The sequence below is a fragment of the Cibotium barometz genome, chromosome 61 (genome assembly GCF_041138505.1).
Source record: "Cibotium barometz isolate CiBa-2024 chromosome 61, ASM4113850v1, whole genome shotgun sequence".
NCBI classification, from domain to species: Eukaryota; Viridiplantae; Streptophyta; class Polypodiopsida; order Cyatheales; family Cibotiaceae; genus Cibotium; species Cibotium barometz.
The window spans coordinates 22,972,843-22,990,757 of record NC_141106.1 but is presented as its reverse complement, the minus strand read 5'-3'; the positions used below and the strand labels follow the sequence as shown (position 1 = coordinate 22,990,757).

General features: G+C 44.4%; 1 protein-coding gene across 3 annotated transcripts; it reads left to right on the top strand.

Moving 5' to 3' along the window:
• The first annotated feature begins 1,503 nt into the window (after window positions 1-1,503).
• LOC147604684 (uncharacterized) lies at window positions 1,504-15,632 on the top strand. Of its 3 annotated transcripts, XM_086795061.1 has the most exons (7): window positions 1,583-2,676; window positions 2,779-3,165; window positions 4,066-4,480; window positions 4,593-4,710; window positions 14,981-15,075; window positions 15,164-15,236; window positions 15,343-15,632. In XM_086795061.1, the coding sequence occupies exons 1-7, from the start codon at window positions 2,346-2,348 to the stop codon at window positions 15,493-15,495; spliced, it is 1,572 nt and encodes a 523-aa protein (XP_086651187.1). In that variant the 5' UTR covers window positions 1,583-2,345; the 3' UTR covers window positions 15,496-15,632. The 3 variants fall into 3 exon arrangements, with proteins under 3 accessions (XP_086651185.1, XP_086651186.1, XP_086651187.1); XM_086795059.1 differs by having other exon boundaries at window positions 1,504-3,165; XM_086795060.1 differs by having other exon boundaries at window positions 1,505-3,090.
• The last annotated feature ends 2,283 nt before the right edge of the window (window positions 15,633-17,915 follow it).

The following is a 17,915-nucleotide window of genomic DNA, read 5'->3' as shown; positions in this document are numbered from 1 at the left end:
ATCATCTTGAGATTACCTGTTGAAAAATCAGTTTGCGCCCCTTGCCCGTCTCGCGTGTTCGTCTTCAACCTGGCTAGTGTCTGCGTCATCTGCTTAACGCAGAGTTCGAGCCCTACATCCTCGCGTACCCCAGTTGAGGCGACTGGTCGAGTGCACATGCTCGAGTGTGCCTGCTCTCTTACTTGCACCAACTAGGTAAGGTTATATATAAAAAGCTAAGGTCATTATCAACCACATGATTGATTACTCATAATGCGATTGATGATGATTATCATAATGCGATTGGAGGGCTTTCTCTCTCTCTCTCTCTCTCTCTCTCTCAACCACATGATGATTATCATTTAGCTCCTCTCTAAAAGAGAAATATATACAGGATAAATGCTCATTTGGATTGCATAAAACCTTGCAATTTTTTGAGACTTCCGTTGTAGTATCATGGTTGTTACCACTTTGACATTGGTCTTCAATGTTTAAATCATCACTACTTGCATCATTATTATCCTCATCTCTAACTAGCCAATCCATCGCTGTGGTAATTTAAGACTACATTATCAATACATAGAGCTAAACTATAAATTGTTTAAAGATAATGCACATCACATTGGAGATAAAATCATGTCAAAACAAAGAATTTCATTATCAAATTGAAATCATGTTTTGACAAGATAAAATCATGTCAAAACAAAGAATTTCATTATCAAATTGATCAATATGCTAAACTATAAATTGTTTAAAGATAATGCACATCACATTGGAGATCAAATCATGTCAAAACAAAGTGTTTTATGGTAATGCTTGTAACCAAAAGTATAGCTCAATGTATTAGAAAGATCAAGCTAAGAGAAATACCTTCTTGAGACAGATTAATGCAAGTGGTAGTTTGATCTTTAGATCCAACAAGATAATAGAATGTTCTTCTCCTCACCACTATTTGCAATGTATTTTCTAGAGAGAGAGAGAGAGAGAGTATAATGTCAATGAAGTCAATTTTTTTTGTTTTGGGGTTTTTCGCCATCCCAAATTACGATGGGCCAAGATTACTATTGTCATGAGATTACGTAGTGGCGACTAGCATTATCGTCCCTATAATGATGTTTAATAAACATCATTTAAAGAAATATGGACACTCTTTTCAAAAATTTCAATATTACACCAGTGCATTCAATTCTCTTTACTTTTCAAAAAGATTCGTCACCCCCGCCTGCCCCAACTTGAGATTACTTTCGATCCGAGATTACTCAACTAGTGCCCGCCGCCAAGATCAATGCCCCTCGTGTCAAGATGCGACCCCCAAACCTTCTCCACCGTCGATCCCACCTTGGTCGTGCTAGTGTCGAATAGAGCTGAGGGTGCCGTGGCTCTCAACTCGCAAAAATGCGTGGGGTCGCACGCATCTAAAAGGAAGTTTAAAAAGAAACGCGATATTTATCAGCAGAGCGCGATTTATTATGTATTAATTAATCAAGATAAGGCCAAAAATACTTATAACAGATGTAGGGCTTTTAACGGCGCCGTGTAATGGTCGGCAGGATTCGACTCCTTGGGCGGGAAACCGGGTATTGGCGGTTGCAGGAGATTTTTGCACAAAATGTTTTGCTTCAATTGTGCGTCAAGCAGTACTATTCGTGAACCTCTACGACGATTGCTTGAAGGGACCTGATCTGCAGCAAAGAAAAGTGAAGTGTTCAGACATCGGAGCGTTTCCTCCACGAAGAAACCAGTGTTCGCCTGCAGCGTGTGAAAACTAGCGCTTGCAGGGGCCGTCTATGGCAAAGATCTTCTGCAGCGGTTAAGGTTTGCTCACCTCTGAAAGATCGCGGGTGAGCGGCACAGAAAAAGGAGAGCTCATTACCCTGTTTGGTCACTGGGAATTAAGCGCATAGTTTTTTTCGTCCCTGGTTAGGGTGTCTATTTGTCTCTTTCTGTCTGTTTATCAGAAATGTGGCTTTTCGTTTAACGTACGGATCCTGTCATTTTCTTTCCTTCCGACGGCAAGTAGAGTTTTTGTGAAGACTCGTCGATGATATTACTGTCTGTCTCGTCCCTGGTGAGGGTGTGGTTAGGGCAGCCGAGGGCTTTGTAAACACTGACTGTCTTGCTTCCGCACACATCGTTGATAACAGTGTCTATCTTTGCCCTTTTCCCAGGTTCATCTACCGCTGTTTTTACAGTGTTTACTTTTTTACATTCTCTTCCTGCCATTGCGCCAGACTTTTAGAGGAATACTTTGTTGCAATTTCCATGACGACATTTGGTGCTGGACAGCCTGCTTAATTAATTCGTTGGTCTAGCTTGTCGCCATTCTAGTGCATAACAAAGATACCTTGTAGGCTAGTTCTACAATCATGGCCCCAGCCTTTTGCAGGTCACCAGCCCATCAGGACATTAATCAAGAGCAGAAGAAGACAAGGGAAACACAGGTGTCTGCCCAGAAGTTTGTTCTCGGTGACATGTTGAAAGGTTTTCAGTCAAAGGAAGCAGAAGGCTTAGAAGGAAGAAACAGTGTGTGCATGGGCACCAATGGGGCAATGCCTTGGATAGACAAAGTTTGGAAGAATGTTTCTCGTTCTTTGTCTTGTCGTGGGTTATCAAAACAGAGATCTTCAGGTAGATTTCTGGAAGCCAACTCAGAAGCTATGGAAAAGGTTTCTTTCAAGAGAAGATTCTGCCCCCAAGGCAAGCCCAAAGATATGTCGTCTCTAGAGGATCACCTTTTACTTTTCATGTCGAACCATTTGCATGTGAAAGAATTTAGCTTGCTTGACCGGGATTCTGCAGGGGTAATGGGGGCATTGCAAGGTCTCGAAACTGAAGCTTTTCCAGTGGGTGTTTTTTTGCAAGCTCACCCTGTGGAGAATTCTAATTTAGCACAGGGACTGACCAATGGCTTGAAGAAGGCAAGTCTGCAGAAGCAAAGCACCCTTGGGTTTGCTCGTCTGCAGGGTGAGCCTCATATATTGTGCTCTGAGTCCTCACTTCCCGAGGAGCAGTCAAAAAGTGCTGAAGCAGTGCAGTCTGAGGAGTCACAACGAGGGTCTCCCCTCAGGATGCATGGAATGCATTTGCCAGTATTTGTGGATCTCATTCCAGGTCAACAGCAGACTTTTCCCAGCAAAGAAAAGCTTAGTTTTATGCAAGATTTTTTTCTCTATGCAGAAACAGAAGGTGCGTATTCCGATAGCTGCCAGATGTCTGCTTTTGTGGCCAAATTGTATTTACGTGAGTGTCTTTGCTTGTTAGCGATAGCAAAATATTAAGGCTGTAAAATCACAGGACAATTGAAGAGTATCTGCATATAGTAAGGGTCTCATTGTAAAATCAAGAGAGGTATCATGTTCAAGTTTACTTCCCTGCCATGTGGAAACAATTGAAACCCAGGATGCGGGTCTGTATGCATACTTTGTTGGGACATTGAGAGATCTACCATGTTTGGGGATTGGTCGAACATGTATACATTTGTGATCTTATGAAGAACTCATGCTTTGCCTAGAGTGCTAACCTTTGCTATAGCTTAATTTACTCTTCACATGTGGAGAAGTGGGATCTAATTATGGCGGTGTATTTGGATCCTAAAGTCATTATTCCATTCACCTGCACCTTTCTTGGGTTTGCTGGCTGATAGACGTGTGGAGGAATCTCAACATTATAGGTGCTATGCACAAGGGATGGACAGTTCATTTTAGCTGACTCATGATAAGATTAGTGTCAAAATGATTTAGAAACTAGCAACTTTGGGCTTGTTTGTAAATAGATGTAGCAGCATTGAACAGTTCCCTGTCCTCTAGCATCTATGTATGCGTGCACACTCCCATGAAGAACATACTGAATGTTCAGTTTATCCCAACTTCCAAGGCCTAATTATTTATATGTTCTGGGATGCGAATGAAATGCATTGCATGGGTCTTCTAGATAATCTTGTCAAGAAGTGAACGTAAGAATCCTTTAGATGTCATTATAGCTCAATATAGTATCTAAATTTTGAGATGACACACATGTTTGAACCATGCTAAATGGTCCATTATGGTTGACACGAGCACTTAACATAGTCTACTTATTATGTTTCAGGTAAAAGAGTGTTCCAAGAGCTTGACAGGGACAAGGATGGGAAATTAACCTTGGATGATATAAGGGCTGAAATGCACAAGATGAAACTCCCATCCAGTTATGCAACGAAGTTTATGCACAGCAAGTACAAGCATTGGCCAACGAAGTCCTTAGGATGGACAGAGTTCTCTTCACTGATACAGGAAAAAGAACCAATGATGATTCGTCTATTCAACTCTCTTGGTGTAAGCAAGCATGGTACACTGCAAAGAATGCACGTGAAGAACTTGTTAAGGAAATCCAGCCTTCCTGTGACAGAATCCAACGTTACTGCTATGATGAAATCTCTAGGAGGAGAAGAGGGCTCCATCAAGTATGGTCAATTTCGAAGGTTCATGTTACTTATTCCAATTGAACAGCTTAGGTTGGATCCCTGGTACGTGATCTCTTGAGCCTCTTGCTTTGTGCAAAGCTCCTAGATTACGAAAGCTCTTTAAGTACCAATCAGGGAAATTCTAGAACTTTAAAAGTTTTTTTTGGATGTACAGGAGGGTTTGGTTCAATGCTGCCACAACTGGAGCTGAATCTGAAGAGTGCAGGGGAAGTGTTATAAATCATGCCACTTCATTATCTAGAGGCTTTGTACATCAATTGGAGGTTGGAAAGGTAAAATAACTATTTGCACACAAGTTCACTTACCATTGAGGGATCAATTCTGCACCATAGTAGCAACGAAATCTGTTTCAAATTATATGAAACTGACCGAAACTTTTACGAAATGTTTCAGAATATGAAACTTGTTTTTTATTCACCTAAAATTTTTAAGACCCAAAAACCTTATATGCCAGTTTCATACATACGCATTTCCGAAGCGCATTTTTTCTTGTTGCTTGCTACTCGACTTGCATGCGCATGTCCTTTACTGCATGCCGATGACTATCTTGAGAGGGACGCTTCAGCCTTGGCCATGGCCTAAATACATATTTTCATGTATATTCTAAACTTATATTTTTTACATTTTTTGCATGAAACTTTTTTTTGACATTTCTTTTTTACTTGGTAGTGACTAGTTGACCATCTCAACAAGGACGCTCGAGCCTTGGTCATGGCCTAAAAGCATATTTTCATGTATATTCTATATTGAAAAATATATATATATTTTGCATTTTTTGTATGAAGCTTTTTTTGGACGTCTCAAAAAAATATGAAACTTTTGAAACCCATTTTAAATGAGGCATTTCTGAAACTTCTGGTAACTATGTTCTGCACTTGACTGCACCTATAAGTGCAGAAAAAGGTGTATTTTCTTTTGGTGGCCCTTTACCTGACTCTATCAGCAAGCAGCTCTCACATGCACCTCTTTTTTGCTGCTTGAACAGGGTCATTGTACAGGGCCTGTTTGTGCATGTCGCCTGTACTATTCTAGCTCGTGCCATTTCTATGCATGGACTGCCCATACATTTTACACTTATATTGGCAGCTCTCACACGTTGCGGTCCCACCCACAAACTTATGGGCTGTTCTGGCTTATGCACCTGCTGAGTGTACCTTTACTTTTGTCCATGCAGCTGTACATTGGTTGACGGATCCTCCTTCAGTTCGCAACCTTCACATGGGTTCATTTAAGGAGAGGAGTGTTATGTCGCTGATTTCGTCGTAGTTGGTGTTCCATGGTCGGAAGTAGAGGAAGGGGAGTTACCGTCGATCCGAAAGGACCGGGAGGCTCAGACACAGATGTGGGATTGTGTCAATGCCAGGAACCGTTCGTTTATCTTTCTCAACTGCACACCGCAGGTAATCAATCATGTAAAGCATATGACACTGGCCAGAGGTATATGGCAGCATTTGGTCTCTCTTTACAACAGGGTATCGCCCATGAAGAGGATTTCCTTGGAAGTACAAATGCGGGTTATGAACCCTGCAAAGTCGTCGACGATGCGGGAGTATATTAACAAGCTGCCGGCTCTTCAGCAGGAAGTTCTTCGGGTTGGGAAGGAGATATCGTCAGAGAACATGGCCATAACGTTGCTGTCACACTTGCCCTCTCGGTACTTAGCATTTTACTCGTCTTTGATTACCAGTGGCAGGCTCAGCACCATCACGTGGGAGGAGCTTGTGCCCATGGTCCTGGACTAGGAGGAACGATTCACGAACCCTCAGGGTGGAGGTTCGGAGGCCTTAACTGGCCAACGGTCGAAAGGCCGTAATACGAGCAAAGGGAAGGCTTCGTCGGAGAAGTCTTCTGAGAAGAAGTCTGTTAGTGACCGCGAGAAACTAAAGGCAGAGAGGACCTGTGATTGTGGCGAGAAAGGCCACTATTGGAGGCAGTGTCCCAAGCGGAAGATCGAGAAGGGTGAAGATTCCTCAGGAGCAATCATGAAGACTCCGGCTTTTGTGCACCTAGAGGTGGTGGACACCGATGTTTCATTTTCTTCAAGCAGGGAGGAGATTGGAGGACTCTCCGCAACGGATACTCGGGAGTGGATTCTAGATAGTGGTGCTTCCAGGCACATGACTCCTTCCTGCTCTGGTTTATAGGATCTCTGCAAGTATTCTGGTCACATTCTTACTGGGGATACATCCACTATCCCAGTTTACAGTGAGGGCATGATGGAGATAGTTCCTGATGTCAAAGGAGGGAAGCATTCCTCCCAGGTGTTGTATGTTCTGGCACTTGGTTTTCATCTGTTGTCAGTGCATTAGGTTTGCAATACTGGCGTACGGGTGGAGTTTGATGAGCATTTTGTTGCTCTTCGGGACAAAGCGACAGACCAAGTGGTTTGGGAAGGCGGAGTTTAGGGTGGAGTTTACAAGCTTTTAGCACTCTCTCTCCCAGGTCCTCAGGTTTGTGATGAGTGGCAGTCTGGTAATGGCCACTTAAGTGTGGATACGCTGCAGGTGTGGGCTTTTCGGGACCAGATGGTGGATAGCTTGCTAGTAGATGGCAACAGTTGGCAGGAACTCTCGAGTACTGATGTTGGTAGTTCTTGTGTTCGTCAGTCAGAGAAAACTAAACAGGTCACTTATGCTCTGATATTTCGTCGTATTCGGGACAAAGAACCTCTAATAGATGAGGATGTTCTTTCCACGGGGACCTTTCGGAAAGCCAGGCAAGTGGCAGGTGATTACTTGCAAAAGGAGGTGGTTTCTCCAGGCTTTGTGGTTCCAGATTCAGAGGGGGTGGTTGACAGGTTTTAGAAGGCCTTGCGTGGTCTTCATCAGGTTTCCGAGACTTGTTTTTGCACCGTAACAGGTGTTGATCCTTGTGGGCTGAGTGATGCCTCTTTGACTCAGAAGCAGTATGGTTCATTGATCTGGTTGATGGACACCAGATTGGACGGGAGCTTCCTGATGAGGCAATTGAGCTCATGGTTGCGGATGACTCTTTGGGATGCAGGATTGCGTTTCTTGTGGTTTCTGCGGCATGCGAAGGATCGTGGACTCTTGTACAGAGGAGGGAGATTGTTGGATGGAGTCCGACTCTACGGTTGGAGTGACTGAGATTCCATACACGAGGAGATCTACTTCAGGATACAGTTTCACCCTCGACTCAGGAGCAGTAAGAGGCAGTCATCTTTTGTCTTGTCGAGGACAGAGGCAGAGTACCGGGCTGTTTGTGATGCTGCTTGTGAGGTGGTGAGGATGCAGAGGTTGCATTGCAGGTTTGGGCTTCCACTGGAGGAACCCATGGTCATCCAGAGGCACTTTGTTCGTGAACAGATCGTTGCTGATGACATCTTGCTAGAGTTCTGTTCGACGGAGGACAGTACGGTGGACCTCTTCGCGAAGTCACTCTCTCAGGATTTGCTCAGGCGGCACCCTAGCTCCCTGTGGTTGGTTACACAGCCCGGAGCTGAGAGGGGGTGTTAGAAGTCATCTCCTGTCCAGTTTTATACACCAGGGCCTTTGTTGTGGGTGTGCTTGCCCTTATGAGGTGTTTTATCATTTTTCCCCACTCTCCGCATTTTTCCTCTATTTTTTCCCATTTTTCTATGGCTTGGGTGGCTTCCGTAAGGTGACAGGAGGGCCTTTATGTTGGCCGACTGAATCTGTTATGGCCGACTCATTTTAGCTGGCCGACTGGCTGTCTTTTACTGGTCGTGGAGATTCAGGACCAGTCGGCTGCCTGTAGCACAGGCCGACTGGTCTATGGGGCCATATAAATAGGCCCCCAGCCCCCATACCATGTTGTATCATCCTCGGGATCTTCTTGTGTATAGAGCAGAGTTACACGCCTCTATCTCTCTCTCTCTTGTGCTGTGATTTTCTGGACTGCGTTTTGCTCTTTGTGTTCCCAGATCTGGTCATCATCTCCGCTGCGTCTTTTGACAATTGACTCATTTGAGTCCGTCCATGTATTCTGCCTCCTTAAGACTTAGTCCTGACTCTTGAGTCATGACTCATTTTGTATCTGCTTAATTATTAATACAATCAACCGTGAACGCCTTCACTCTTTGATTGGCGTATTTTGTTAATATGACTCAAAAGCTTACCATTTTAGTGTAAATTTGTGCTCATTTTGATGTACTTCCAAAGTAGAATAAGTGTAGAGTAGAAAAACTAAAAAAAAAAGTATTTTTTGAGTGCCGTTCCCTCCCCCGTCCCCGTTCCCTACTTATGGCCGTCCCCTGTCCCGTCCCCGTCTCTCGTCACCGTCCCCCGTCCCTTGTGACTATGGGCTGTCCATAGTTGTCTTGCATGTGCTTGATGTCGGGAATGCTCACTTGTGTTGAGAATTGTCAGCAAATTCAGTTTATGTGATGTTTTCTTGTTTTCATGTTGTATTGGAAGAAACATGTGGCGATAAAGGCCACCATTGGAGGAAGTGTCCCAAGTGGACTGGAAAGAGTGCCGGTTCTTCAGCTTCAGCTGCAAAGACTCCAGCCTTTGTGCACTTGGAGATGTTGGACCCGATTCTTCATCTTCTTCAAGCGAGGAGGCAGTTGGCTTCACTGCCAAGGATACTCGGGAGTGGATTCTTGATAGTGGTGCTTCCAGGCACATGACTCCTTCTCGTGACTTCTTTCAAGATCTGAAACGGCAATGAGGTCGCATTTTCATTCGCGACAATTTTACCATAACGATTCACAATGAGGGCTGGATGGAGATCATTCCCGATGGCAGAGGGGGGAAGCATTCCTCTCATGTTCTTTACGTCCCCGCACTTGGTTTTCATTTGTTGTCAGTGCATGAGGTGTGCAAGACTGGCTTCAGGGTGGAGTTTAAGGAGCACTCTATTGCTCTACGGGACCACGAGACTGGTTAGGTTGTTTGGGAAGGCGGAGTGGAGAATGGTATATACAAACCCTCAGCACTCTCCTCTTTGATATGTTCTCAGATTGGTGATTTGGGGCACTTTTGGTTTGGTCACCTGAATGTGGATGCGTTGCGGCGAGCTTTCCGGGACCAGATGGGGGTTGGCTTGCCAGATGTTGGCAACAGGCAAGGATGCTGTAGTTCTTGCATTCGTGGAAAGCAGCACAGGGAATCTTTTTCAAAGTAGGCTTCTAGGCGGGCCTTGAAACCTTTGGATTTGGTACACATTGACTTGTGTGGACCTATGCAGACGCCATCCTTGGGAGGTTCTTTGTACTATATGCTGCTTGATGATGGTAGCAGATTCACATGGGTTTATTTTCTTTCACAGAAGGACCAAGCTTTTGCTCTATTCAAGGAGTGGCATGTGATGGGGGAGAAAGAGTTTGGTGTCAAGTGGGTCTTTAAGACCAAGTATACGTCCAATGGGTCGATGGACAAACACAAAGCCAGACTTGTGGCTAAGGGTTATGCTTAGCGGCCTGGCATTGACTATGAGGATACATTTGCACCGACAGCGATGATGACCATGATTCGGATCGTTCTTGCCCTTGCTTTTTCTCAATGGTGGCCCGTCTTTCAGATGGATGTTAAATCTGCGTTTCTTAATGTTGGCCTACAGGAGGAGGTGTATATTGAGCAGCCTCCCGGCTTTGAGGCTCCAGGATCAAAGGGGATGGTTTACAGGTTGCGGAAGGCCTTGTATGGACTTAAGCAGGCTCCCAGGGCTTGGAATTAGAAGATTGATTCCTTCTTTCTACAGACTGGATTTTAGAGATCGATTGCAGATCCTAACCTATATCTCTTTCGAGAACGCGGCATGGTCACGTTGATCATCCTTTTTGTGGATGACCTCATTCTCATCGGCGGTCATATGGAGCACATTGTAGTGTGACGAAGGTTGCCTTGTCAAAGGAGTTTGAGATGACTGAATTAAGCTTACTCCACTTCTTCTTGGGATTGAAGATCTGGCAGACCTAGAGGGGGTTCTTTGTCTCTCAGCAGCGGTATGTCCATGAATTGCTTTAGGCCTTTGGGATGGAGAACTGCAAGCCTATCACATCATCGATGGACCCGAACACAAAACTGACAATAAATGATCCTTGTGAGCCAGTTGATCATTGATGTCTCTTGTACCGAAAGCTGGTCGGTTCATTGATCTGGATGTTGAACACGAGATTGGACTTGAGCTTTCCTGTGGGGTTGTTGAGCTCGTTTATGCAGATGCTGTTGAAGTCTCATTGGGACGCAAGATTGCGGATCTTGCGGTATCTGTAGGGTACGAAGGATCTTGGACTCGTCTACACGATTGAAAGTGAAATGAAGGAACGAGTTCGACTCCAAGGTTGGAGTGACTCAGATTGGGGAGGAGATCCAGACACGAGGAGATCTACATCAGGCTACAGTTTTACCCTCGACTTAGGAGCTGTTTCGTGGAGCTGCAAGAGGCAGCCAACTATTACCTTGTCGTCTACAAAGACAGAGTATCGGGCTGCTTGTGGTGCTGCTTGCGAGGTTGTGTGGCTGCGGAGGTTGCTTGGTGAGATTGGGTTTCCACAGAAGGAGCCCACGGTCATCCAGTGCGATAACCAGATCTGTATCGCTATTGCTCGGAACTCGATTTCCATGCTTGGACCAAGCACATAGAGATACAATATCACTTTGTTTGTGAGAAGATCTTGGCTGGTGACATCTTGCTTTTTATTGTTCGACGGAGGACAATGCGGCAGACTTCTTCACGAAGTTCTACCTCAGGCTATGCTCTAGTGGCACTCAAGCTCACTGGGGTTGGTTCCACATCCAGGAGCTGAGAGGGGGTGTTAGCAGTCATCTCGTGTCTTTACACTATGCCAGGCCTCTGTTGTGGGTGTGCTCGCCCGTATTTGGTGTCTTTATATTTTTTCCTCACTCTTCGTATTTTTTCCTATTTTTCTGGAGCTGTGTGTGGGCTGTTGGCTGCCCCAGATGCTTGGCCGACTGTGTTTGTGCTGCCTAGTTGATTTGGTGATGCTCGACTGTTTTTTGGTGCTGGCCGACTGCCCTTCTGCTAGCCGACTATGCATTTGTTGGTCGTGGGCTGCTGTCGGTTGACTTTGGGCTGGCCGACCAACAGCCAGGGGCCGTATAAAATAGCCCCTTGCCCTCACACTCCTTCATTGTATTATTCCGGGATTTATTGGTGTATATAGTAGAGTTACACAAGCTTCTCTCTCTCTTTCATCTGTGTATTGCTCTCTACAGCAGTTGTCTTCATTTTCGCTGGCATTCCGATAGATGATTCCTAGGCTACTGTTTTAGCTAGCCAGCCTCAGTCAATTGTAGAGGTTGAGCCCGAGGTTGGAGAAGAGCCCCAACAGTAGCAAGAGGCTTCGTGTTTTGTTCAAGTACCAAAGTGGTTGTTGGACACCATTCGGGAGTCGGGTGTTACGGAGTATCCCCTCTAGTGGACCACAGAGGATGGACCTCGAAGATCGCACAGAGATGTTATTGGAGGGGGAATGAAGGACTGAGTCAGACTCCGAGGTTGGAGTGACTCAGATTGGGGAGGAGATTTAGACACGAGGAGATCTACATCAGGCTATGGATTTACCCTGGGCTCATCTTGCTTATCTATTCTTTGACGGAGGACAATGTAGTGGACCTCTTCACGAAGTCTCTACCTTAGGCGATGCTTCGTCAGCACTCTAGCTCATTGGGGTTGGTTTCACATCCAAGAGTTGAGAGGGGGTGTTAGCAACCATCTCTTGTGTGTACCATATTACTTAGTAGGGAGTGAGGGCCTCTCTTGTGGGTGTGCCCGCCCAGTTAGGAGTAGTCTCCATTTTTCCTTATTTTCCATGTTGTTTTCATGTTTTTTCTGGTCGTGGGGGAGTGTACTATGGTGGCCGCTTGCCGGTGTTGACCGACTTGTTGCCCACGGTACACTGGGGGCGTCACCGTCCAGTGTAATGGCACGTCATAACAGGCAAACATTTGAAAACAAGTCATGCGAAAACAAGTTTATGCATGCAAACATGAATGCATGTGCACATGTAATGGACAAAATCTCCCTTCCATGAAACTTGTACAAGAATTTCTTGTCGGGCACAAAACTGGCCCGACAGAAATGTGAACTCCTGGTCTTCTTATGGAGTGACAGTCCCATAGACAAAACACAAATCTTGTACGGGCCTTCCTATGGAGTGACAATCCCATAGGCAAAGCTCGGCACAAATATCAGTCCTACCATGAAGTGACAGTTCCATGGGTAAGACACAATCTTGGTTATACACAGGTGGCAGTAAACAGGCTCCCATCCATATGGCACAATACTGGTCACACATGGGTGTGGCACAAAATTGGTTCCTGTCCATGTAACACAAGATGACTGACCCTTTCACACGTGGCACTGGCCTCGCCACATGTGAAGATGGTACAAATTTGGTCGCTCTATGGAGTGACAGTCCCATACAAGTTGCTCCAGAAATGGAGATGGACCAAATGGTGACATGTTCCGTGACGTTCCCACGGTCCTCGTGACTGCTAAGCGGCGTTCCCATGTCCCAAGCTTTCCATGTGACTATGCTTTATATGAACACTGCTTAACGGAAAGCAAGTAGGGGAGAATCTGACACACCTACGAATATGTAGGGCATAGTCGGACATCAAGATTGATTTAAGTTCCAGGGTCTCAACCTGTGAGCATAGCGCGTGACAAGATGAGCCAGTTAAAAGAGGACGAGATTGCATGATCCATGGGCTTCATTGTAGGTTTGCCAGAGTCCAGTAGAAGGCATAATGCTATCTAGATGGTGGTGGAATGACGAAGATGGCATGATTTTTAGCTACAAAAGGGATAGTGAAGGCAATTGAATTTGCGCAACAGTTTGTTGAGCAGCTTTTCAGGTTGTATGGATTGCCTTTTGATATAGTTAGTGACGTAGGGACTCGAAGTTTTCTGGACACTTCTAGTAGCTAGTTTTCCACAAATTGGAGACTACGCTGAGTATTAGTTCATCATATGATCCTTAGTTTGATGGGCAAACAGAGGGAGTGAATTAGGTTTTGGTGGATAGGCTTCGTGCATACGTCTCCAAGAGACCATCTAATTGGGAGAAGTACATCCCAATGGTCGAGTTTGCCTATAATAGTGCTAAGCATGCGGCTACGGGTTACAATTTGTTTATGTTGATGTACAGATACCAAGCTAGATCGGTGGATGCCGGTCGTGGTTACATCCCAATGGTCAAGTTTGCCTATAATAGTGCTAAGCATGCGGCTACGGGTTACAATTTGTTTATGTTGATGTATGGATACCAAGCTAGATCGGTGGATGCCGGTCGTGGTTGGGAGTTGAGCTAGCCTCCTACCTCATGATTTGGTTTAGGACTAACCTTGGTTTCAGGTGTGTTTAGGGCAGATTTTGGGAAGGACTTCATAGATATCTTCATCCTTGCCCAAAGCATTACTTTCTGACCTTGATCCTCTCGATCCTACCAAATTAATCATTAGTCAATTAGGAGTGGCATCTCAGTCTCGGGGGCTTCCTTGGATAGGGCTATGGTTGTGTGGTGAGCTTGCATATCCTACAACTGTCCACCAGAAGTGTCACATCCCTCGATCTCTTATAACTTATGGGATAACACTAATTAACACCCTAGCCCATGAATCAGCCTGCAGCACTACTTCAGGTCCTCCAATACAAGATTAGGCAGGCTAACCTTGCGGCTAGTATCAGGTATGTAATAGGAGCTATGGGTATGCTTGGAGACTTTTGCTGTTATTTTACATTTAACTCAAATCAATTAGGCATAGCATTGACAGATTGGACATATGAAGAGATCTCTTTAAACAATTATTTACAGAGATCTTCCATTTCCTCTTGTTGTGATCAGATGACAAAGATGCACGAGCTAGTATTATGTCCTGATTGTGAGACCAAGTACGTATCTTGCACTCAACAGAGATGTAAGTGTGTATCTTCCACTCACCTGAGATGCAAGCTTGTATCTTGTTTCTCCTTATGAGAAACAATCCTCTCTTGTATCCATCTAAGCACAAGTTTGTACAATGTGAGGAGCCATGTAACCACTTTGTTACACTAGAATGCTTTTCAGAATGCCCTAGTGTTCGATGCATCTTGAGATCGCAAGGGATCTAGACATATTGATGATCTTACCATATAACATGTTTGAAATCTTGAAACGATAATTTTAACTTTGCTTGTGTGATAATAAAATGTACAAAAATTTGCTGTATGTAAATGCATTCATCTCATACATTCTGCTGTGAATGCTTGAATTATCATGTGGCCCTCAATCACCTTAAGGTTTTGGGGTCTAGATGGCTAGACCAGTTTGTGGAAACCAACAGCTATGCGAGCATTGGCGTGAACTTAGATGATGCCCCATGTGCCATTTTGAAAGCCCTAGGTATGTATTAGCTGCTGCAGACTCATGCTGAGAAAATGGACTGACATCTGACATACACTGGCATTGTTGCTAAGAGCTTTTTTTGCTGTCTTTTCTGGACAATCCTTAACCTGTTTTTTTTTCATAATAGAGAAAGCATTTTATACTTGTTAGATCTGTCACAGTGATTGGTTTTTAAAGATTGCAGTTTGTTTTGTTACAATGAGCAGGCTAAGTTGGTTACAGTCAATCTCCAAAGGGTAGAAGATGTGTCAAAATTTACAAAGTCAAGGGCCAAGCATGTAATTTACGATCCTCTCAAAAGGTAAGCACCTCAGGTGCTATCCGAATGGTGGTGCAATCAGTATTTTTAACATACATCGTCTCTCAACATGTCTTACATTGCTTCTCAGGGTGGGAGGTGATGCATTGGAGATCGGTGGTTTTCTATTGAGCAATGTAGTTGCAGAAGTTTCTAGGCTTCAGGTAATAAGCATTACAATTACATGGTTTCTTAGCAGTTGCAATGAAAATTTTGAAACTTATTCCCAGACACAAGTTAATTACGGATTTGTTTCACTTAATTGTCCAGCATGTCAGGTCATTGAGGAGCAAAATTTTGGGCCCACTGGCAAAAAGTCGGTCTGGATTTGTGGATGGATATACGCAGAATGCAACTCAGCATTCAGATATGGGAGGGGTCATTGATAGGAATGCAGACGAGCCTAGCTATGAAAGTAGGTGAACCTATGGTGGGGAATAATGTATATACATGTTTTTGGTTTTTCAAGGATGAATTTTATGTATGGACACACCACCTATAGAGGGACTGGTTTCTTCTTGTACTTCAATAATAATCTTAATGTTGGGCCATCTTTCTTCTTTTTGGGTTGTTCCAGAAGTTGCCTCTGTTGTTCCTTGAGTTTATAATGGCATCACGAAGTGCCATTTTGTAGGCTCGCTTGGCTGAAGGTTGGGCTCCAGGCATCAGTTCTATCTCGTGATCCACTTCTCGAGTAGGGGCCCAGTTTACTAAGTTATATGTTTTATGAACATTTCTCCTTTACTAGTTGTAAGCTTTATCTTAGTGCAATATAATCCACGTCGTTGCCATGCCCTAAAATTGTTTGCTCTATAACATAATTTCCTTTACTATATATGCACGTCAACAATCTTCAATCATAATCGTGCCTACTTTGTGTAGCCGAAAATATAACTAAAATCCAAAAAGGTCGTCTCAAAACATAGTATTTCAACCTTAGCAAATAACTCTTTAACGCCTTTTTGCAAAATTAATTTATGATTTTGTATTTTTCACTCAGCGTAGAGGCCTTATTGGCAAATGTAGTTACGTTGAATTCTCGAGTTTTTGAGTGCTATGGCACTTCTTTGTCTCACGAGATTGTAATTGTGATTTATTCATTCGTCGATGAACTCAGCAGTGAACTTATAAGTTTGGGGAACGTTGTTCAAATTCATCGGCTCGTTACGTACAGCATAGTAACTAGTTTGTTGGAAATTATTCTCTTTGATTAGCTGAGTATCTTTTGTCAAATGATGTGTGTTGGAAATTATTCTTTTGATTAGCTGAGTAACTTTTGTCAAATGACTACGTCTAAAAAAATGACACTAATTCTTTGAAAAATAATTACTCTCAACTTAAAAAATACAAACCCAGAACTACAACGCTAGGTATTTTTTTAAAAAAATTAATGGCTAAAATTCTCATGGATTTAATTTTGAGCCAAGCCCAAGATCGATGCAAAACGAAAGAAATGGAGTCCCAACTGAGTTAGTGTAGTGGTCAAGCTTGTGACTTGTAACCTCTAGGTTATGAGTTCAAGTCCCACTAGGCTCTTTCATGTTATAAAGGGACACCTATGCTCGCTTGATGTGTTTGTTGCTCGGGCTCTTGTCCCTTGAACACTCCTCCTCGGGTGGTGGATCACCCGAGATAGGAGGATCCATATGAGACCCTTTCGTTGTTCCAGCGCTCGACTCATCGCGGTAGTCATGAGGGATGCCTAATTCGTGGCTCTTGCCGGATGGTACGTGGCCCTTGCCCGACTATGATAATTGGCTAATTGTTGGAAGGAGAAATCGGCTCCACCCACTTGAGTGGGCCCCGGGTGTGTACGAAAAAAAAAAACGAAAGAAATAGAACAACCTACAGCAGCAAAGGTAGGTAGGGTATAGCACACATACATACCCAATTACCAATGGTGGGGTATCACACCCGATTCGCTCAGCAACCAAGTGGTACGGTGGGTATCCCCCACACATATTATACCCGATTCGCTCAAGGTTTCCTTCAGCCTTATGCCCTCACCTTCAACATCTCTCTGTTCTCTTCATAGTACCTAGCCCCCTTTCTCCTTTCCCATATGCATATGCGTAGGCGCATGCGCTTCACCCTGCCCATCTGTGCCTGCATCTGCATACTCTCCTACTTAGTCGCTATTTGCAGGCAGACTCTCTTGCATAGCATACCTACTTCTATGTTAGTGTCCGCCACCATCTGCATGCTAATCACCCCACCCTCGCCCACGTACCCGCCTATGCACAGCGTTGTGGGCTACCCCACCTTTGCCGAGTCCTCACCCTTGCCAATGCTGGCTGGGTTGCCCATGTTACCACTCCAGCCCTCACCGTCTCCGAACAACAACGCTACACAGCCCTTTCCAATTTCCAACCCATGCGCAGAGACCCTGCTCACAGAGATCAACCGCTTGAAACGAGAGAAGGGGACGTAAATCAAGTGCGTGAGGAGGTGCAGTCAATGTCAACAAACTAATCTAGTCCTCATTTCTCCCTTTCTCAACCTTGGACCTATTTAATAGTCTCCCTCTTCTTCACGTTAATTAACTGACTTTCTTTCTTTTACTCAATGTGGCCTTCGTTCTCCCTTTAGTGTAAAGGCTTCTCCGCTTTGTTGGGGTCCTTGAGTGTGAGTATGCCTAGGGTCTTAGTGATGTGTAGCATGGGCCCCAATCAAACATATGGGCAGTGAGTATGGTATGGTCGATTAGGTTCGCAAATGATGCTTGGATGTCATTGTTATATAGATGTACATATATATATTTGGTTGGATGGATAAACAGTCTATCCCATGGTAGGGTTTTGTGCAAGGGATGCATGATGTCATTGTTATATACAAGTCGGCTC